A 23851-nucleotide genomic window follows, 5' to 3' on the forward strand; every position below is an offset into this window, starting at 1 on the left:
TTGTCAGCTCTACACCTGGGGACATCCCACGAGCAGACCCCATTGTTAGCTCTACACCTGGTGACATCCCACAAACAGACTCCATTCTTAGCTCCACACCAGAGGACATCTCTCAACCAGACTCCATTGTTAGCTCTACACCTGGGAACATCCCCCCACGAGACCACATTGTCAGCTCTACACTTGCTGACATCCCACCAGCAGAATCCATTGTCAGATCTATACCTGGTGACATTCCCCCACCACTAGAACCCGTTATCAGCTCTACACTCGGGGGCATCCCACCACTAGACCCCATTGTCAGCTCTACAACTGGGGACATCCCACTACCAGACCTCATTGTCAGCTCTACACCTGGTGACAATCCACCACCAGACCCAATTGTCAGCTCTACACCTGGAAACATCCCATCACCAGACCCCATTGTCAGCTCTACACCTGGTGACATCCCACCACCAGACACCATTGTCAGATCTACACCTGGGGACATTCCCCAACCAGACCCCATTGTCAGCTCTACACCTGGGGGGCATCCCACCACTAGACCCCATTATCAGCTCTACACTCAGGGGCATCCCCCTAGTAGACCCCATTGCCAGCTCTACACCTGGTGACATACCACCACCAGAACCCGTTTTCAGCTCTATACCTGGGGACATCCCACCACCAGACCCTGTTGTCAGCTCTACACCTGGTGACATCCCACCACCACACCCAGTTGTCAGCTCTACACCTGGTGACATCCCACCACGAGACCCCGTTGTCAGCTCTACACTCGGGGGCATCCCACCACTAGAACCCGTTGTGAGCTCTACACCTGGGGACATCCCACCACCAGACCTCACTGTCAGCTCTACACCTGGTGATATACCACCACCAGACCCCATTCCCAGCTCTACACCTGGGGACATCCCACGACCAGACCCCATTCTCAACTCTACACCTGGTGACATCTCACCACCAGACCCTATTGTCAGCTCTACACCTGGGGACATTCCATGAGCACACCCCGTTGTTAGCTCTGCACCTGATGACACCCCACAACCAGACTCCATTGTTAGCTCTGCACCTAGTGACATTCCACCACCAGACCCTGTTGTCAGCTCTACACTCGGGGGCATCCCATGACTAGACCCTATTGTCAGCTCTTCACCCAGGGGGCATCCCACCACCAAACGCCAGTTGTCAGCTCTACACTCGGAGGCATCCCACCACTAGACCCCGTTGTCAGCTCTACACCTGGGGACTTCCCACGACCAGACCACATTGTCAGCTCAACACCTGGTGATATCCTAGCACCAGACCCTATTGTCAACTCTACACCTGGTGATATCCTACCACCAGACCCTATTGTCAGCTCTATACCTGGGGACATTCCACCACCAGACTCCATTGTCAGCTCTACACCTGGAAACATCCCATCACCAGACCCCATTGTCAGCTCTACACCTGGTGACATCCCACCACCAGACACCATTGTCAGATCTACACCTGGGGGGCATCCCACCACTAGACCCCGTTGTCAGCTCTACACTCAGGGGCATCCCCCTACTAGACCCCATTGCCAGCTCTACACCTGGTGACATACCACCACCAGAACCCGTTTTCAGCTCTATACCTGGGGACATCCCACCACCAGACCCTGTTGTTAGCTCTACACCTGGTGACATCCCACCACCACACCCAGTTGTCAGCTCTACACCTGGTGACATCCCACCACCAGACCCCGTTGTCAGCTCTACACTCGGGGCATCCCACCACTAGAACACGTTGTGAGCTCTACACCTGGGGACATCCCACCACCAGACCTCACTGTCAGCTCTACACCTGGTGATATACCACCACCAGACCCCATTCCCAACTCTACACCTGGGGACATCCCACCACCAGACCCTATTGTCAGCTCTACACCTGGGGACATCCCACGACGAGACCCCATTCTCAACTCTACACCTGGTGACATCTCACCACCAGACCCTATTGTCAGCTCTACACCTGGGGACATTCCATGAGCACACCCCGTTGTTAGCTCTGCACCTGATGACATCCCACAACCAGACTCCATTGTTAGCTCTGCACCTAGTGACATTCCACCACCAGACCCTGTTGTCAGCTCTACACTCGGGGGCATCCCACCACTAGACCCCATTGTCAGCTCTAAACCTGGGGACATCCCACCACCAGACTGCATTGTCAGCTCTACACCAGGGGACATCCCACGACCAGACCCCGTTGTCAATTCTACGCCTGGTGACATCCAAACACCAGACCTTATTGTCAGCTCTACACCTGGGGACATCCCATGACTAGACCCTGTTGTCAGCTCTTCACCCAGGGGGCATCCCACCACCAAACCCCAGTTGTCAACTCTACACTCGGAGGCATCCCACCACTAGACCCCGTTGTCAGCTCTACACCTGGGGACTTCCCACGACCAGACCCCATTGTCAGCTCTACACCTGGTGATATCCTAGCACCAGACCCTATTGTCAACTCTACACCTGGTGATATCCTACCTCCAGACCCTATTGTCAGCTCTACACTCAGGGGCATCCCACCACTAGACCCCGTTGTCAGCTCTATACCTGGTGACATTCTCCTGCCAGACCCCATTGTCAGCTCTATACCTGGGGACATCCCACCACCAGACTCCATTGTTAGCTCTACACCTGAGGACATCCCTCAACCAGACTCAATTGTTAGCTCTATGACTAGTGACATTCCACCACCAGACCCCGTTGTCAGCTCTACACCAGGTGACATCCCACCACCAGACACCATTGTCAGATCTACACCTGGTGACATCTCAAGACCAGACACCATTGTCAGCTCTATACCTGAGGACATCCCTCAACCAGACTCCATTGTTAGCTCTACACCTGGTGACATTCCCCTGCCAGACCCCATTGTCAGCTCTACACCAGGTGACAAACCACCACCAGACTTCGTTGTCAACTCTACACCTGGGGACATCCCACGACCGGACCTCGTTGTTAGCTCTACACCTGGTGACATTGCACCACCAGACCCCATTGTCATTTCTACACCAGGTGACATCCCCCTACCAGACCCCATTCTCAGCTCTACACCTGGTGACATCCCCCTACCAGACCCCATTGTCAGCTCTACACCTGGTGACATTCCCCCACCAGACCCCGTTCTCAGCTCTACACCTGGTGACATACCACCACCAGAACCCGTTGTCAGCTCTATACCTAGGGACATCCCACCACCAGACCCTGTTGTCAGCTCTACATCTGGTGACATCCCACCACTAGAACCCATTGTCAGCTCTACACCAGGGGACATCCCACCACCAGACCTCACTGTCAGCTGTACACCTGGTGATATACTACCAGCAGACCCCGTTGCCAACTCTACACCTGGGGACATCCCACCACCAGACCCTATTGTCAGCTCTACACCTGGGGACATCCCACCACCAGACCCCATTCTCAACTCTACACCTGGTGACATCTCACCAGACCCTGTTGTCAGCTCTGCACCTGGTGACCTCCTCCCACCAAACCCCGTAGTCGGCTCTACACCCGGTGACGTCCCACCACCAGACCTCGTTGTTAGCTCTACACCTGATGACATCCCACAACCAGACTCCATTGTTAGCGCTACACCTGAGGACATCCCACAGCCAGACTCCATTGTTAGCTCTACACCAGAGGACATCCCACCACCAGACCTCACTGTCAGCTGTACACCTGGTGATATACTACCAGCAGACCCCGTTGCCAACTCTACACCTGGGGACATCCCACCACCAGACCCCTTTGTCAGCTCAACACCTGGGGACATCCCACAACCAGACCCCGTTGTCAACGCTACACCTGGTGATATCCCACCACCAGACCCCGTTGTCAGCTCTAGACTTGGGGGCATCCCACCACTAGAACCCGCTGTCAGCTCTACACCTGGGGACATCCCACCACCAGACCTCACTCTCAGCTCTACACCTGGTGATATACCACCACCAGACCCTGTTGCCAACTCTACACCTGGGGACATCCCACCACCAGACCCCATTGTCAGCCCTACACCTGGGGACATCCCATGACTAGACCCTATTGTCAGCTCTACACCCAGGGGGCATCCCATCACCAAACCCCAGTTGTCAGCTCTACACTAGGGGGCATGCCACCACTAGAAACCGTTGTCAGCTCTACACCTGGTGACAAACCACCACCAAACCCCATTGTCAGCTCTACACCTGGGGACATCCCACGACCACACCCCATTGTCAACTCTACACCTGGTGATATCCCAGCACCAGACCCAGTTGTCAGCTCTACACCTGAGGACATCCCACCACCAGAGCCCGGTGTCAACTCTACACCTGGTGACCTTCCCCACCAGACCCCAGTGTCAGCTCTACACCCGGGGGGCATCCGACCACCAGACCCCATTGTCAGCTCTACACCAGGTGACATCCCAACACCAGACCCCATTGTCAGCTCTACACCAGGTGACATCCCACCACCTGACACCATTGTCAGCTCTACACCTGGTGACATCCCAACACCAGACCCCGTTGTCAGCTCTACACCAGGTGACATCCCCCAACCAGACCCCATTGTCAGCTCTACACCTGGTGACATTCCACCACCAGACCTCGTTGTCAGCTCTACACCTGGTGACATACCTCCCCCAGACCCCATTGTCAGCTCTACACCTGGGGACATCCCACGACCAGACCCAGTTGTCAGCTCTACACCTGGTGAGATCCCACCACCAGACCCTGATGTCAACTCTATACCTGGTGACTTTCCCCACCAGACCCCATTGTCAGCTCTACACTCGGGGGTCATCGCACCACCAGACCCCGTTGTCAGCTCTACACTCGAGGGCATCCCACCACTAGACCCCATTGTCAGCTCTACACCTGGTGACATCCCAACACCAGACCCCCTTGTCAGCTCTACACCAGGTGACATCCCCCAACCAGACCCCATTGTCAGCTCTACACCTGGTGACATTCCACCACCAGACCTCGTTGTCAGCTCTACACCTGGTGACATACCTCCCCCAGACCCCATTGTCAGCTCTACACCTGGGGACATCCCACGACCAGACCCAGTTGTCAGCTCTACACCTGGTGACATCCCACCACCAGACCCTGATGTCAACTCTATACCTGGTGACTTTCCCCACCAGACCCCGTTGTCAGCTCTACACTCGAGGGCATCCCACCACTAGACCCCATTGTCAGTTCTGCACCTGGGGACATCCCACCACCAGACCTCGCTGTCAGCTCTACACCTGCTAACATATCACCATCAGAACCCGTTGTCAGCTCTATACGTGGGGACATCCCACCACAGGACCCCATTGCAAGCTCTACACCTGGGGACATCCCACCACCAGACACTTTTGTCAGCTCTACACCTGGTGACATCTTCCCGCCAGACCCCATTGTCAGCTCTACACTCTGGGGCATCCCAGCACTAGACCCTGTGGTCAGCTCTACACCTAGGGGCATCCCACCACCAGACCCCGATGTCAACTCTACACCTGGTGACTTGCCCCACCAGACCCCGTTGTCAGCTCTGCACTCGGGGGTCATCCCACCACCAGACCCCGTTGTCAGCTCTACACTCGAAGGCATCCCACCACTAGACCCCATTGTCAGTTCTGCACCTGGGGACATCCCACCACCAGACCTCGTTGTCAGCTCTACACCTGATGACATCCCACAACCAGACTCCATTGTTAGCGCTACACCTGGGGACATCCCACAGCCAGACTCCATTGTTAGCTCTACACCAGAGGACATCCCTCAACCAGACTCCATTGTTAGCTCTACACCTGGTGACATTCCCACACCAGACCCCATTGTCAGCTCTACACCTGGTGACATACCACCACCAGAACCCGTTGTCAGCTCTATACCTGGGGACATCCCATCACCAGACCCTGTTGTCAGCTCTACAGCTGGTGACATCCCACCACCAGACCCCGTTGTCAGCTCTACACTTGGGGGCATCCCACCACTAAAACCCGTTGTCAGCTCTACACCTGGGGACATCCACCCACCAGACCTTACTGTCAGCTCTACACTTGGTGATATACCACCACCAGACCCCGTTGCCAACTCTACACCTGGGGACATCCGACCACCTGACCCCATTGTCAGCTCAACACCTGGGGACATCCCACATCCAGACCCCGTTGTCAACTCTACACCTGGTGACATCCCACCACCAGACCCTATTGTCAGCTCTACACCTGGGGACATCCTATGACTAGACCCTATTGTCAGCTCTACACCCAGGGGGCATCCCACCACCAAACCCCATTGTCAGCTCTACACCTGGTGACATACCACCACCAAACCCCATTGTCAGCTCTACACCTGGGGACAACCCTTGACCACACCCCATTGTCAACTCTACACCTGGTGATATCCCAGCACCAGACCCAGTTGTCAGCTCTACACCTGAGGACATCCCATCACCAGACCCCGGTGTCAACTCTACACCTGGTGACCTTCCCCACCAGACCCTGTTGTCAGCTCTACACCCAGGGGGCATCCCACCACCAGACTCCATTGTCTGCTCTACATCAGGTGACATCCCAACACCAGACCCCGTTGTCAGCTCTACACCAGGTGACATCCCACCACCAGACACCATTGTCAGCTCTACACCTGGTGACATCCCCCAACCATACCCCATTGTCAGCTCTACACCTGGTGACATTCCACCACCAGACCCCGTTGTCAGCTCTGCATCTGGTGACATACCTCCCCTAGACCCCATTGTCAGCTCTACACCTGGGGACATCCCACGACCAGACCCAGTAATGGGGAAATAAATCTTGTATTTTTCTACATTGCTGAATGCTGCCAGTCCCTATTTGCTTATTCACGACCAGACCCAGTTGTCAGCCCTACACCTGGTGACATCCCACCACCAGACCCCATTGTCAGCTGTACACCCGGGGGTCATCCCACCACCAGACCCCGTTGTCAGCTCTACACTCAAGGGCATCCCACCACTAGACCCCATTGTCAGTTCTACACCTGGGGACATCCCACCACCAGACCTCGTTGTCAGCTCTACACCTGATGACATACCACCACCAGACCCCGTTGTTAACTCTAAACCTGGTGACATCCCACAACCAGACTCCATTGTTAGCTCTACACCTGAGGACATCCCTCAATCAGACTCCATTGTTAGCTTTACACCTGTTGACATTCCATCACCAGATCCCATTGTCAGCTCTACACCAGGTGACATTCCCCCACCAGAACCCGTTGTCAACTCTACACCGGGGGGGCATCCCACCACTAGACCCCATTGTAAGCTCTACACCTGGTGAAATTCCCCCACCAGACCCCATTGTCAGCTCTACACCTGGTGACATTTCCTCACCAGACCCCTTTGCCAGCTCTACACCTAAGGGCCATCCCCCCACCCGACCCCGTTGTCAGCTCTATACCTGGTGACATCCCACCGCCAGACCCCATTGTCAGCACTACACCTAGTGACATCTGGTGGTTTCTGTACTGGGATCTGCTGTGTGATCCTCTCCTTTCCCCACTTATCACAGGATTAGTGGGGGTCAATACTTCTGTCAACATAGTGTAGATGGATTGCTATGTGCAGGCACATGGCAGTGCTGGATAGGGTTGAGTTGTTTACGTCACCACTTATATTTATGCTGTGTGGGGTTTATGTCTGACTGGGCATTGTTTTGTTTTTAGAGTCCATGTTTACAGAGAAGTCTACAGGAAGACTGTCCACCTTAGGCTTCTGGTTTATGGGAATGCAATGATTCCTCAACAAGCAGTGTTCATGTTGTACTGCCTCGCTGTTTATCTTGATCGTCTTGGCTTCATGTCTATAAGTGGTGTCATGTACTTTTGGCCATCAGAGGAAATTATGTTGTCATTAGTTGGCAGAATTACATCCAATCTTTATTGGAAAAGGTTGCGTTGGATTATGGGGTTGGCAGAGATGTCTTTTGAGTTTTGTTTGGTTATAATGAATGAATTGCTTAGGTCTCTGGTTACCAAAGTTTTCTATGTCAGGTCTTTGGATGGAGCGTCGTCTCTTGTTGGCTTTGTGTTGAAATTTTCTCAGTTGGGGTTGTAAAAGAACAAGAATAATCCCGATTTGGAAAATAATCCAAGTAAGCTGCATTCAATTATTTAAAGGCATACAGACACAGCCAAAAAATAAAGTGCAGAACAATGTTACTCTGGCTGCGCCAGGATCTGGGAACTTAACGTTTAAAAGCCTGGAACCTCCTGACCTCATCCTAGCTGAAAATTGCTGTCTCTACTAAGGACTACTGAGACCGTACAGCCAGCAGATATGTAAATTATATTTGCAGTGAACAAAATACTGGCACTTTACACACAGTAGATATAAAAAAACAGTCAATCTATGGTTGAAGGTGAAAGCGCTGAAGAGCTTATGAGCTTACTCTGTTAATTCAAATGGAACATCCAAAACTCAGCATAAAACTCCTAACAACTTAAAGCCTGGAAAACCTAATGGTCTGGTATCTTTCATAATGTCATCATAATAACATGTTAGAACATAACTATTATAATACTGCTCCTATGTACATGAGTATAAGTACTATAATACTGCCCCCTATGTACAAGAATATAACTACTATAAAACTGCTCCTATGTACATGAGTATAACTACTATAATACTGCCCCCTATGTACAAGAATATAACTACTATAATACTGCCCCCTGTGTACAAGAATATAACTACTACAATACTGCCCCCTATGTACAAAAATATAACTACTATAATACTGCCCCATATGTACAAGAATATAACTACTATAATACCGCTCCTATGTACAAGAATATACCTACTATAATACTGCCCCTATACACAAGACTACAACTACTATAATACCGCTCCTATGTACATGAGTATAACTACTATAATACTGCCCCCTATGTACAAAAATATAAGTATTATAATACTGCTCATATGTACAAGAATATAACTACTATAATTCTGCCCCCTATGTACAAGAATATAACTACTATAATACTGCCCTCTATGTACAAGAATATAACTACTATAATACTGCCCCCTATGTACAAGAATATAACTACTATAATACTGCCCCCTATGTACAAGAATATAACTACTATAATACTGCTCCTATGTACATGAGTATAACTACTATAATACTGCCCCCTGTGTACAAAAATATAACTACTATAATACTGCCCCCTATGTACAAGAATATAACTGCTATAATACTGCTCCCTATGTACAAGAATATAACTACTATAATACTGCCCCCTATGTACAAGAATAGAACGACTATAATACTAGCTCCTATGTACAAGAATATACCTACTCTAATACACTACTACCACCTAGGGCTCTCGAAGTGTTGGTTACCTCTGTACTGCTGGTTTAGTGATATTAGATGATCTTCTCTCCTTGTCTTCCGCAGTTGTCTACATTTGCTGTTCTCCGGACATTTTTCGTCGGCTTATGCTTCAGGCCTATCAACAAGGTTTGTGCTCCGGTGACTACGCATTTTTCTATATTGATATCTTCGGTGCCAGCCTCCAGGGCTCCAGATACCCAGACGTCAGGCGGCCATGGTACAGAGGAGACACAGATGACGCTAAAGCCAGGGAGGCATTTAAGGTAAAGATGTTCTCTCTCCTCTACAATATCTGTAGCGGGATCTTCGTGGTCCGTCTATATGAGGCGGAGCTCGTCTCCAGGGTTTTCACAACAGATTGGTCATTATCAGACAAGTGTAGACTATGGGTATAAACACATCATGGGAGAGCTCCTTGTATTGTCCCCTTATGTATTTATACATAGTTATTTGGTCGCCCCTTAGCCGTATTTTTTTCTAGGGTGAATAATCTCAATTTTGATAGCCTCTCTGGGTATTCCAGTTCTCCCATTCCGATGATTAGTTTAGTCGCCCTTCTTTGTACCCCCTCAAGCACTGCAACATCTTTCCTGGGCACCGGTGTCCAGTACTGTAGACAGTATCCATGTGAGGCCTGACAAGTGCCTTGTATAGTGGGAGGATAATGTTCTCGTCCCTCGCCCCTATACCTCTTTTAATGCACCCAAGACTTCATTTGCTTTTGCAGCAGCTGACTGGCATTGATTGCTCCAGTTAAATCTACAGTCCACAAGTACCTCCAGGCCTTTTTCCATATCACTTTTCCCTAGCAGTACCCCATTTAATGTATATTGGTGACATCCGTTTCTCCTGCCCATGGGCATAACCTTACATTTATCATTATTGTACTTCATTTGCCATTCTTCTACCCAAGCCTCCAGCTTATCTAGGTCCATTTGCAGCCACACATTGTCCTCTATTGTATTATTTATCTTGTATAATTTCATATTGTCTGCAAATATTGATATTTTACTGTGCAGCCCCTCTATCAGGTCGGTGATAAATATATTGAACAGAATGGGGCCTAATATTGAACCCTGTGGCACCCCACTAGAGACCGTGGCCCAATCAGAGTACGAACCATTTATTACCACTCTTTGCTTTCTATCTCTGAGCCAGTTATTTAACCAGACACGTTTTCGCCCAGTCCGAGCTGTCTCATTTTATATATCAGCCTATTATGTGGCACGGTGTCAAATGCTTTAGAGAAATCTAGATATACGAGATCAATAGACTCTCCCAGGTCCAGCCTAGAACTTACTTCATCGTAGAAGCTGATCAAGTTCGTATAAGGCAGGTGATATTTAGTGGGGAATTCATTTTATCCCCTTGCATCTCATGTGACATTTCTTTTTCTCTCGTGAATATACTTGAGAAAAAACTATTTAATAGATTTGCCTTCCCCCCCATCGTCTTCTATGGTTTCTCCTGCATTATTTGTTAGAGGGCCAGTGCTTCCAGTTCAAATCATTTTACTGTTTATATAATTATATTAACGGTTATTTTTGCTCTTTGGCAATTAGTCTCTCTGCCCCCTCCTCTGCAGTTTTTATCTTTTCATTACATAATTAGTTTTTTTCCCAGTATGTTTGTAGCGCTTCTTTGCCGCCTTCTTGTTTTAGCAGTTTAAACGCATTCTTTTTTCCGTTTATTGCCCCCTTACAGTCTTGTCGAGCCACACTGGTTTCCTTCTACTTGTAGTTCTTTTATTTTTAAGGGGTATGAATTGCTCACATGAGGTATTTAGGATGTTTTTGAACTTCTCCCATTTGTTGTCTGTACTGATATGTTTGAGGACGTTGTCCCATTTGATGTTGCTGAGATTAATTCTGCACTGATCAAATTTTGCATTACTAAAGTCCATTTTTTTGTGGCTCCCTGATAAGGCTTCCTATTGAATGACAGCTGGAAATTAATTATATTGTGGTCACTATTTCCCAAGTGTCCCTGCATCTGCACCCCCGTGATTCTGTCCAGTTTGTTAGTTAATAATAAGTGTAGAGTGGCCTTCTCTCTAGTTGGCTCCCGCACAAGTTGGGTAAGGTAGTTTAATTGTTCTCAAGAACTTATCGCCCTTGTGAGATTCGCAGGTTTTATCTTCCCATATTATATCCAGGTAATTAAAGCCTCCCATGATAATTACTTCATTATGGTTTGACACCTCTTCTATTTCTCTTAGTAATAAGTTTTCAGTTTCTTCTCTTATTTTTGGTGGCCAATAGAAAACTCCTATGAGGATTTTATTTATTGGAGCTACTACTAAGAGCACTATAACTATTAGGGCCACTACTGGAAGCACTTTTACTATTGGGGCAATCACTGGGGGCACTACAACTATTGGGATCACTAAGGTAATCCCTGCTACTACTGGGTTCATAATGTGGGGGTACTATTACTACTGAAGATAAGAGCACTATTACTATTAGGGCCACTACTGGTGGCACTATTACTTGTTGCAGCCACTAGAACAACAGAGGTAAAAACAAGTCGCCGAACTAGGGGGCAACCATAGTTCAGCCATTTTTGATAGGCAAAAATGGGACTTGTAAGCAGCAGATCAGAGGGATGACACAGAAGAACATTTACAGGCAATATAACCCCCTCACACTACAGTATGGCGCATTCCAAATCCCGCATGGCGACCAGGGAAAATGATAAACAGAGTCACTAGATTACCGACCAAGCAGTCAGTTTTCCATTCATTAGCAACGCTCATTATTTAGCAAAGGTGCAACAAAGAATTGTAGCTACAGGAAGGAGAATTATGTATAATGGTGACTGATCCATTGTGTCTTCCTGTCGGTGACCAATCCACTGTGTCTCCCAGTGGGTGACTGATCTGCTATGTTTCCCTGTCCGTGACCAATCCGCTGTGTCTCCCTGTCGGTGACCTATCCAGTGTGTCTCCCTGTCGGTGACCTATCCGCTGTGTCTTCCTGTCGGTGACCTATCCGCTGTGTCTCCCTGTCGGTGACCGATCTGCTGTGTCTCCCTGTCGGTGACCGATCTGCTGTGTCTCCCTGTCGGTGACCGATCTGCTGTGTCTCCCTATTGGTGACTGATCTGTTGTGTCCTCCTGTCGGTGACTGATCCGCTGTGTCTGCCTGTCGGTGACCGATCCGCTGTGTCTCCCTGTCGGTGACCGACCCGCTGTGTCTCCCTGTCGGTGACCGACCCGCTGTGTCTCCCTGTCGGTGACCGACCCGCTGTGTCTCCCTGTCGGTGACCGATCCGCTGTGTCTCCCTGTCGGTGACCGATCCGCTGTGTCTCCCTGTCGGTGACCGATCCGCTGTGTCTCCCTGTCCGTGACTGATCCGCTGTGTCTCCCTGTCCGTGACCTATCTGCTGTGTCTCCCTGTCGGTGACCTATCCACTGTGTCTCCCTGTCGGTGACCTATCCGCTGTGTCTCCCTGTTGCTGACTGATCTGCTGTATCTCCCACTGTCGGTGACTGATCCGTTGTGTCTCCCTGTCGGTGACTGATCCGTTGTGTCTCCATGTCGGTGACTGATCCGTTGTGTCTCCCCCTGTCGGTGACTGATCCGTTGTGTCTCCCTGTCGGTCACTGATCTGCTGTGTCTCCCTGTTGGTGACTGATCCCCTGTATCTCCCACTGTCGGTGACTGATCCGTTGTTTCTCCCTGTCGATGGCTAATCCGTTGTGTCTCCCTGTCGGTGACTGATCCGTTGTGTCTCCCTGTCGGTCACTGATCTGTGTGTCTCCCTGTTGGTGACTGATCCCCTGTATCTCCCACTGTCGGTGACTGATCCGTTGTGTCTCCCTGTCGATGGCTGATCTGTTGTGTCTCCCTGTCGGTGACTGATTCGTTGTGTCTCCCCCTGTCGGTGACTGATTCGTTGTGTCTCCCTGTCGGTGACTGATCTGTTGTGTCTCCCGGTCAGGCAGTAATGATTATCACAATCAAGGAGCCCGACAACCCCGAGTACCAGGAATTCCTACACGACCTGAGGATCTACGCTCACAGTCTCAACTACACTATGGAGAGTACTCTGGTGAGTGGGGCCCCGGGGGCCACAGAGCTGCTGTTATGCAATCTAACTGCCATTAGCTCCTGATTTGCAGAACTTGTGCTCTTATTATCCAGGTTATTGGGGGAGGGGGGGGGTACCTTAATTCGCCTGGTTGGAGATTAGCGTTCAGTAATTTACCACTTGGGTCTGATGGGCGATTAATTGTGTACGTCAGCAGGAAATGTTTCATTACCGGCCCGTGGGCAAAATACAAAGAGATTAAATCTAGGACACGGTCCAACGTCAGCGCTGAGCGCCGGGACTGTGATAAGGGGGTGCGTGTGACATGGAGGCGTGCAGGTGCTTTGTAATTACTTGGAAGTCTGAGCGTGCAAGGAAGTATGTGCGTTCCAGGATGCGTGCTCATGACGTATCCACGTGTTGTTTACAGATGAACACGGTTGCAGCTGCCTTCTACGATTCGGTCATGCTCTACGCTCAGGCCGTAAATCACACCAGGGCAGAAGGGTACAGTATGAAGAACGCCTCCGCCATCACCAATCACATGTGGAACAGAACCTACTATGGTGAGTTGATGTCCTCCAACCGCTTGCTGGGATTAAATAGGATCACAGAAAAAAATATGTTGTCTGCTACTTGGGGTATGTCACAGGTCCTGTACTAAACCGAGTGTGTAGAGTCGAAATCTGCAGTCAGAGTTTGCCTGGGACTTCGGGTTTTGCAGTTATACAAGTGTCATTGGCTATTCATACAGATGCGAGAAACTGACTTTATGTTGTTAATGCAGCCACTGTACATAACTATATTGTACTTCACACCTGAGAGATTACGGGAACTTCTTCACATTTACAAACCTGTAAATAAAGTTCCCTTGAGTCTCACAGACGCTGTTCACGGGATACTTGCAGTATAGGGGACTGTGGTTGAACGACCTGCGAGGGGCAGGGCTGGGTCTAGTGTAGCTGGAAATTGGGTTGGGTTAGGCGCCTTGGCGGCGGGGCTTTCTAGGATGCAATCGGTGGGCGGGGCTTTGGGCGGGGCTTGGATGAGGCAATTGCTTGGGCGGGAACCTACATCCCATAGTGACAGAAAAATGTATGCAGAAGCGAAAATGAATGTATTTAAAATGAATAGGATTTGTAAGGATGTTTAATCAGCTATTGAATACTTGCGCAGCCACAACATTCTCCACAGGAAGGTCGAATGTATTCCTTGTCAACGGGAAGATTCACAAATAGAAGATTCCAGTAAACTTAGTGGTTCTGTGTGGAGATGTCCCGGCTGCAGAAGCAAGAAGTCCGTTCTGAAAGATAGTTTGACTGAAGGAGCCAAAATTGCGCCCGCCAAATTCATCTATTTAGTGTTCTATTGGGTGACTGAAAAGCCTCAGCAAACAACAATGCAGCATTTGGATATTGCGGTGCATACTGCAGTGGACTACTGCACTACTAATCTACCAATACCATTAAGCCCACCTCATCCTTTTCATATTAAACACACATGTATTTTGCCTTAGCTGCACACAGCACAGCTTCAGCTCATTCATCTTGCTGGTTCCCGTCCCACCAATCACGTCATACAAGAGCCCCACCCCCAAAGCTCCTAACCCAACCCAATTACCAGCTTCAGTAGAGCCAGCCCCGCCCCCCCATGTCCTTCAACCAGGGTCTCCTTTACTGCAAGCATGCCGCTGTTCACAAGGACTTCAGGCTTCTGATTGAAGGCCGTACGGCTTCGATGTCGGAAGATGTCCGGCAGGGTATTCTTACTGTATATTACTGGCCGCTCTGTTGTCGGAGTCTCTCCAGCATGTCCCATACCGCAGTACTGGCTCTAGCCAGCAGATGGTGCCATTGTATAATGGCAAAAAGAGAGAGCCCCCTAGGAAACCCTAAATCCAAAATTGGATTGCAAAGGGTTAATTCGTGGATTTCAGGACCAACAAAAATTCCTGCTTTTAGTTTGGCTTCCGTTTTGGTTTTTCCAAACTTGTCCTTCAGATACTGGAAACCATTTCCATTATGATCCATGGCCACAATGATTTCCCATTAGGCCAGGCTTAATGTGATGTAGTGGAAGATACACTATCATTGGATCAACCAGTGAAGCGTGTAGCACATTGTATCTGCCAGCAGTGCGCTCAGCTCCGGACGGCCGCTGCGGCACTTTGTAATGATTGCTCACAATCAGGAGAAACTATTCTTTACTTGTTCTTATTTGAAGATCCAGCACCATTGGTCGTGCAGAAATATCCGTCCACGTGATGATCTTACGGTTGAGACGGGGATTATTCCGGCCTTGGCATCTCATAAGATACCCATCCAAACTTGTGGGAGGAAGATGATTATGTCCATTTGTAATGGACAAGTGATTGTGACTGAGAGAGACCGAAGATGGACAGATACCTCCAGTACCACCAATGGAGGCAGCAAACAGTGACAGCCATAGGCCAGATGGCACCCTGTTCAGAAGTGTTCTGCCACTACATATTGCACTGATAGGCAGTCTGCCTGTAGACTACTACTGCAGAAAACAGCAAGACAACAGCATACAAAACCAGAACAGCTCAGTGAATAGTTTGCCAGAATTAAGCTCATACTATAGATACAGCACCAGAACCAAGATTGGTACATAAATACAGCAACAGCACCAATCTTAGTATATGCAGTCCAGAACCAGCCTCAATACATGAATACAGCCCCAGAACCAAGCTCAAAACTCATAATATAAATTCAGCACCAGTACCAGACTCAGAACATATATACAGCACAAACCAAACTCAGTACACACAGCCCCAGAACCAACCTCAAAACTAAAATACAGCACCAAAACCGAACACACAACATAAATACAGCACCAGAACCTACGTCAGTATATACTGTCCAGAACAAAGCTCACAGCATGAATGCAGCAACAGAGAAAAGCTCATAACATGAGTACAGAACCAAGTCAGTTCATAAGTACAGCACCGGAACCAAGCTCAGTACATAAATCCAGTAGCAGAGCCAATGTCAGTACATAACTAGTCTAGTACTAGACTAGTACTAGTACATACAGTACTAGAACCAAGCTCAGTACATAAATATAGCAGCAGAACCAAGGTCAGTACATAAATACAGTACCAGAACCAAGTTTAGTACATAAATACAGCACAGAACCAAGCTCAGTACAACCCCAGCCTCCACAAGCTAGTGTTCAGCAGTCTGTGGGATTGCATGGGTTGTATATAACTAAGGTAGGGCTATAGAGCACCCTCAGCCATGAAAGTCCAAAAGCAGGGAGGTCCTACTGCAACATCTGCCGCAGTTATTGCACCCAGCAGATCCCTGGCTGCAGAACTGGTAGTCACAGATGAAATTTTTATTTTGTAGCAACTGTGCTAAATCAACAAAACAGTCTTGCTATTTGAACGCCAACTTTACTGAATGCTAACAGGAACACTTCAACGCCAAGCGGCTCCTGTTCGCATTCATACTGTCGGGAGAAGTTACTGTCAGAATGCGTTTCCGTTTTTCTTTCTACTCCGCTTTCACTCCGTAGGAGTCACATCTTTCTTTCTTAAGATGCCCGATGCTGGAAGCAGTCTTACTGCATACTCTCAACTGCGCTAGGCCTACAACTCCAACCTCCTGCTGTGACTCCACCTCCCAACATGTGACTCCTCTCTTGAGTGGGAAACAATATGGCGGACACTTAAAGGCACAGTAGCTTCGTAATAAAACTTACATTACAGGAAACAATAGGGTAACAAGTGCAAAAGAGTTACGGAAACTTTTAACCGGACTTTCTCATTACAATATGTCCCTCAATATTGGACTGGTGAGGCGCTTCAACCTCTCATAGATCTGTCCATCTTCATCCACGGCCCACAATAACATCGCGGCCACCATGCATCATACGTGCCAACACCTGAGCGGAATACAGAATTCAGTGCACTGGAGGTAGATGACAAACATCAAATAGAGCTGCACTGAATGCGGTACATCACTTCCACTGCATAACCTCTCCGTAGCGCATTGCGCCTCCGTGAAGCGCCCTGCCATAGCGGTCCATCTTACACGGCGCATCCTTAACCCCCCAGTACACCATATTAAACTGATGTATACTCAACAGCCAGTTAACCCCCCCACGTAACCAGTGCACATACCAACCACCCGCGCACATCCGTCACAGCCCAATAGTCCGTCAAGTGTCTGTCAAGCGTGCACTTAGTCACTGTTGACCAGCCTCGCAGATCTGGCTGCTTTCAATGTTCTGGGTCCATTTCGTCCCCATCTACTTCAGAACCGAGTCTCTGCTGGAAGGGATCTTCTCTCCTGCCACGCGGTCTGTGTCGTTCTCATTTGGCCCCGGTCGTCGGGCCCTTTCGGGGTCTTAGCATCTTGCCACTGATCACCAGGACTATTCCAGTGACCACCTGAGGGCGGCGCTGCAGTCACAGTTGTTAATGGCCGCCGCCATGTGCTCTACAGCCTATATATGTCTGCGGCCGCACCTCACACCATTGTGTGACGCAGCTATAAAAGTATTGATAGTCCTGCAGGCCCGCTGGTGACCTTGCAGGACCTGTAAGCTGGGGGCGGGATCAGCACTTCACTGTCTTCTATAGAGGAGGCGTGGCCAAAGGTCACCTTCCACCCACAGCCTCTGGGAGGCTTCAAAAAATAGCAGTCCAGGGCTTGCATCGTGGCACCTTGCACACTCTCTCTGTCTTGCCTCCCCAGTGTGGCTCTGGCAAGGAGATGGGATCTCTAAACAGACGACCCTGGCAGGCTTCTGTGTCCCCCTACGGGCCGGCACTTATAGCGCAGCTGTCAGCGGCTTACAGTGTGGGGGCACTCCCTTACAGTGTCACCATAGTAACCTCTAGCCGTGCATGTACCACAATGCCCTCTTGACATACAGTCTGCACTTGGTCCCTGACTGCATTCTGCCGCGCCTCACTCTGCACTGGTCGCCACACCCTGATTTGACACGTGGCCAGCATCGTGGGGCGTTCTTCACTGTTTTACACCTGCAGCTTGTTTCCTCCTGAGCAGCGCTCTGATGCAGGCGAATGACAACGTCTCACAGAAAGGAACAATAGGCTGAAGTCAGGGGCGTAACTATAGAGGGTGCAGGGGATGCGGTTGCACCCGGGCCCAGGAGCCTTAGGGGGCCCATAAGGCCTCTCTTCTCCATATTGGGAACCCAGTACTATGAATAAAGCATTATAGTTGGGGGCCCCGTTACAGGTTTTGCATTGGGGCCCAGAAGCTTCAAGTTATGTCTCTGTGCAGCATGGTTTAGGTATGGGTACGGGTACAGATACAGATAAAGAGGGGGGGGGGGCAGCTCACCTTTTGCATCAGGACCCCTGAGCCTTTACTTACGCCCCTGGCTGAAGTAGAGCACATGCAGATAAGGTGTAGGGTCCCTTTAAGAGTAGGCAACCCTGTAATACAGTATGATGCAGCAGAAGGATCCTGAACAGACAGGAAGCAGCTGTGTCGCGGCCTTCACCCCCCACTACTCCAGTGTTATGTCAGGCAACATGGCTGCGAGATTGCTGCACTGCCTAATTACTGAGACTACCGGCACCGAGAACATATCTCCGAAACTGACCCTCTGACACCTCTCTGTTGGACATCACGCAGGGCGGGGGCTCATAGTCTATATGTACTCTATACGGCCCCTTTATTAGATCTTTGGGCCACTACAACGCCATTATCGGGAATACTCTCCACACCGTTACACAAGAAAACCCTCGCGGTTGGCAGTGAGCCCCCGGCTAGTCTAGCACTGATGACCGGCCTCCTTGGAAGTCGCTCAGATCCCTGGATTTTCCCATCTAATGTAGATTCACACTAAAACTGATTTTATGCCGCACACCGGGGTCACGGGGAGAATTACCCTACAGGGAAGCCCCAATCGTAAGAGGGCCGGGGCTCTAATAAAGGGGCCATTCAGTGTACAGTACGTCCCATAGAGCTGACACTACAGCATCCTCGGGGGTTCCCCCACTATCTGGCTAGTGATGCAGTACCAGGAGGAGCATGGTATGGCGCCCCCGCAGTGCACAGTTGGGTGGTGCAGTGGTGTTATCGTCTCCTGCATCTGGGATCTGAGAGACGCTGCAGCTCGATTTCGCTATAATTGTCCTGTTCTGGGTAATTATCCGTCATTAGCAGCTACTTCAGACACACGTGATGGCGGCGCGGCACACGGGTGTCTAACAATGCGGGCGAAGCGTGGAAACTGTCTGTTTAACCCTTTATTCTTAGTTGTCTACGAAAAACTGGAGTTAGGCCCTGAAGTGATATGAGTCTCCTGTGTCACACTTATTACAGTCATCTCCTGCGTGTCACAGTCATTAGTGTCCCCTCATCTCCTCCTGTGTGTCACAGTCATTAGTGTCCCCTCATCTCCTCCTGTGTCAGTCATTGGTGTCCCCTCATCTCCTCCTGTGTGTCACAGTCATTAGTGTCCCCTCATCTACTGCTGTGTGTCACAGTCATTACTGTCCCCTCATCTCCTCCTGTGTGTCACAGTCATTAGTATCCCCTCATCCACAGCTGTCTGTCACAGTCATTAGTGTCCCCTCAATCTACAGCTGTGTCCCAGTCATTAATGTCCCCTCATCTCCTCCTGTGTGTCGCAGTCATTAGTGTCCCCCTCATCGCTTCCATGGTGTCACAGTCATTAGTGTCCCCTCATCTCCTCCTGTGTGTCACAGTCATTAGTGCCCCCTCTTCTCCTCCTGTGTGTCACAGTCATAAGTGCCCCCTCATCTCCTCCTGTGTCACAATTATTAGTGTCCCCTCATCTCCTCCTGTGTGTCACAGTCATTAGTGTCCCCTCATCTCCTCCTGTGTCACAGTCATTAGTGTCCTCTCATCTCCTACCTTGTCACAGTCATTAGTGTCCCCTCATCTCCTCCTGTGTCACAGTCATTAGTGTCCCCTCATCTCCTCCTGTGTCACAGTCATTAGTGTCCCCTCATCTCCTCCTGTGTCACAGTCATTGGTGTCCCCTCATCTACAGCTGTGTGTCACAGTCATTAGTGTCTCATCATCTCCCGTGTCACAGTCATTAGTGTCCCCTCATCTCCTCCTGTGTCACAGTCATTAGTGTCCCCTCATCTCCCGAGTGTCACATTCATTCGTGTCCCCTCATCTCCTCCTGCGTGTCACAGTCATTAGTGTCCCCTCATCTTCTGTGTGTCACAGTCATTAGTGTCCCCTCATCTCCTCCTGGGTGTCACAGTCATTAGTGTCCCCTAACCCCTCCTCTGTGAGTCACAGTCATTCGTGTCCCCTCATCTCTTCCTGTGTGTCACAGTTATTAGTGTCCCCTCATCTCCTCCAGTGTGTCACAGTTATTAGTGTCCCCTCATCTCCTCCTGTGTGTCAGCCATTAGTGTCCCCTAATCTCCTCCTGTGCCACAGTCAGTAGTGGCCTCTCATCTCCTTCTGTGTCACAGTCATTAGTGTCCCCTCATCTTCTGTGTCACACTCATTAGTGTCCCCTCACCTCCTGTGTGTCAGTTTTAGTATTCCCCCATGTCAGTGTAACACCTATTATGGTCCCTTCATTCCCCTCTGTTAGTCATTACTGTCCCATTATCTCCCTGTGTCACACTTATTAGCGTCCCCTTGTCTTGTGTGTCACAATTATTAGTGTCCCCTTGTCTTCTGTATCACACTTATTAGTGTGCCGTGATCTTCTGTGGCACACTTATTAGCGTCCCCTCGTCTTCTGTGTCTTACTTATTAGCGTCCCCTCGTCTTCTGTGTCTCACTTATTAGCGCCCCCTCATCTTGTGTCACGCTTATTAGCGCACCCTCACTTCCGCCTACAGTGATTATGTAATAAGTCCATTTTCTCCAGGGGTTTCGGGGTTCATGAAGATCGATGACAATGGTGACCGGGAGACGGACTTCTCCCTGTGGGACATGTCCTCCAGCAGTGGAGACTATCAGGTAGGTGGCCGACCACCTGTGGAGGTGCCGAGTCCAGCACGTCCTCACACGTATAACACACGTCTATTCCCATAGATTGTGGCCACTTACAACGGGACCCTGAGGACTATTGTCAAGGTGCCGGGGCTGGAGATCCACTGGCCCGGTAACGGCGTCCCTCCGCTTGACGTCCCACCCTGCGGATTTGATAACAACAATCCTGCGTGCAAGAAAAGTGAGTATCACAATGGAGTCGATGGAGGGGCCAGTCAGGGACCTGTCCACAATGTCAGTTGCGGATTGGCCGCAGGTCGGACGGCTTCCATTGACTTCAATGGAAGCCATCCATGCGGACACCGCACGAAAATGGAGCATGCTGCGATTTCTTTCCCTGCTCGCAGAAAACACAATTGTTTTCCGCAAGTGTGCAGGAAAAAGTGTTTTTCTAAAGCATGCTATGGATATTATGTGCTGCAGATCCACGGTGCGGAAAATCGATTTGTGTGTAGGAGGCCTAAGAGTGTGAATCCAAAGTTATATCAGCTCATTTGTACGTTTTGCCGAGAAGCTGTATGTTGGATGTGCAGATGTGCAGGGCTGATGCCAACCTAGGTGGATGCGGGGCCACTGTGCCCGGGGGACCACTTCTTCTGCAGTGGGATGCGCAGCTTGGGAAGTGATGTCCCGCCACATTGAAGTACCTGAATGCTGTAACATAACAGATAGTCACCTCTTCCGCTCACCACCCTGCTGGTCGCAGCTTGCATCCAGAAAGTTTGATCACATGACCCCGCAGCCAATCACTGGCTTCGGCAGTACAAACACTGAAGCCAACAACTGGCTGCAGCAGTCACGTGATCAGACATCATGTGACTGGCTGCGGAGGGGAATTAAAGGGGTTGTCCCGCGAAAGCAAGTGGGGGTATACACTTCTGTATGGCCATATTAATGCACTTTGTAATATACATCGTGCATTAATTATGAGCCATACAGAAGTTATTCACTTACCTGTTCCATTGCTAGCGTCCTCGTCTCCGTGGTGCCGTCTAATCGCCCGATTAGACGCGCTTGCGCAGTCCTGTCTTCTCCCTGGTGAATGGGGCCGCTCGTGCCGGAGAGCTGGTCCTCGTAGCTCCGCCCCGTCACGTGTGCCGATTCCAGCCAATCAGGAGGCTGGAATCGGCAATGGACCGCACAGAGCCCACGGTGCACCATGGGAGAAGACCCGCGGTGCATCGTGGGTGAAGATCCCGGCGGCCATCTTGCTAAGGTAAGGAAGAAGTCGCCGCAGCGCGGGGATTCGGGTAAGTACTAAACTTTTTTTTTTTTAACACATGCATTGGGTTTGTCTCGCGCCGAACGGGGGGGCTATTGGAAAAAAAAACAAAAACGTTTCGGCACGGGACAACCCCTTTAAGGTGGCTGGAGCCGTGGGGGAGAGATACTGTTATTTTACAGCATTCAAGCACTTTATAAAAAATAATCTTTAAAGATGCTGGACAACCCCTTCCCAGCATAGGGGGGGTAATTACTGTGCACCGGGAAATAATTGCTGGGGGCAGAAAGTGGAGCAATTACTGAGGGGCACAAAGAGGGACTAATTACTGTGGGGGGCACTGGGGGCGAAGTAATTTCAGGGCGACACAGAAGTGGCTATTTAATGTGAGGGACAGAGAGGGGGATGGTTACAGGGGGGGCACAAAATGGGCAAATTACTCTGGGGAGCTAAATGGGAGCTTATTACTGTGGAAGCTAAAAAGGGCACAGGGAGATGCTAATTACTGCGGGGGCACTTATTACTGCGGGGGCACTTATTACTGCGGGGGCACAAAAAGGGCTAATTACTATGGGGTGCCACAAAAGGGGTGCATTACTGGTCTTACTAAGGGGGGGCACAAAGTTGGCTCTTTAATGTGGAAGGCACAAGAGGCTAATTATTGAAGGCGGCTAAAAGGGAGAAGAATTACTATTGGGGTCACAAAGGTGGCTAATTAGAATGCATTCACACGGGCGAGAAACGCACATAACTCGCACGCAAATAAAACGCATTATTCGCAGTGGCTGTATTTACAAGGGCGATTTTTTTATTTCCTCGCAGCGATGCTGCAAGACAGAAAAGTCACAGCATGTCCTATTTTTGTGCGAGTCTCACACGAGCTTAGAACATACGGATGTGCGATCTTCTGCACATCACACATCCGAGACTGGCGCGTGCAACTCGCTGTTGCCCGTCTGAATGCACCCTTAGGCTTTATTCAAACAAGCATTTGCCGCAGCTAATTTAGCTGCGTAAAAGCATCGCGCCAATCTGAAGCGCTGGATTCCAATTCATTCAGATGAGTGATTTTTAGCCACGTAGATCGGTCTTCCCTGTCTTTCGGCCAATATAAACTCCCTTGGGAGCTGCTAAAAAATGGAGGGGGAGGGAATTTAGTAGAGATGAGCAAGCGTACTCGGCCACGCCCCTTTTTCACCCGAGTACCGCGAT

At 49.9% G+C, this 23851-nt stretch overlaps 1 protein-coding gene across 1 annotated transcript in view; it reads left to right on the forward strand.

Annotated features, from left to right (window-relative positions):
- Window positions 1-23851, forward strand: part of NPR1 (natriuretic peptide receptor 1) — a 91507-nt gene that overhangs the window by 26022 nt on the left and 41634 nt on the right. The window contains exons 2-6 of the mRNA XM_066608845.1: window positions 9454-9653; window positions 13334-13444; window positions 13854-13989; window positions 21293-21384; window positions 21460-21598. Of these exons, the coding sequence (XP_066464942.1) occupies window positions 9454-9653; window positions 13334-13444; window positions 13854-13989; window positions 21293-21384; window positions 21460-21598 (678 nt within the window). The remainder of the gene's footprint in view (window positions 1-9453; window positions 9654-13333; window positions 13445-13853; window positions 13990-21292; window positions 21385-21459; window positions 21599-23851) is intronic.

This window comes from Eleutherodactylus coqui, chromosome 6 (assembly GCF_035609145.1).
Source record: "Eleutherodactylus coqui strain aEleCoq1 chromosome 6, aEleCoq1.hap1, whole genome shotgun sequence".
Taxonomy (NCBI): domain Eukaryota; kingdom Metazoa; phylum Chordata; class Amphibia; order Anura; family Eleutherodactylidae; genus Eleutherodactylus; species Eleutherodactylus coqui.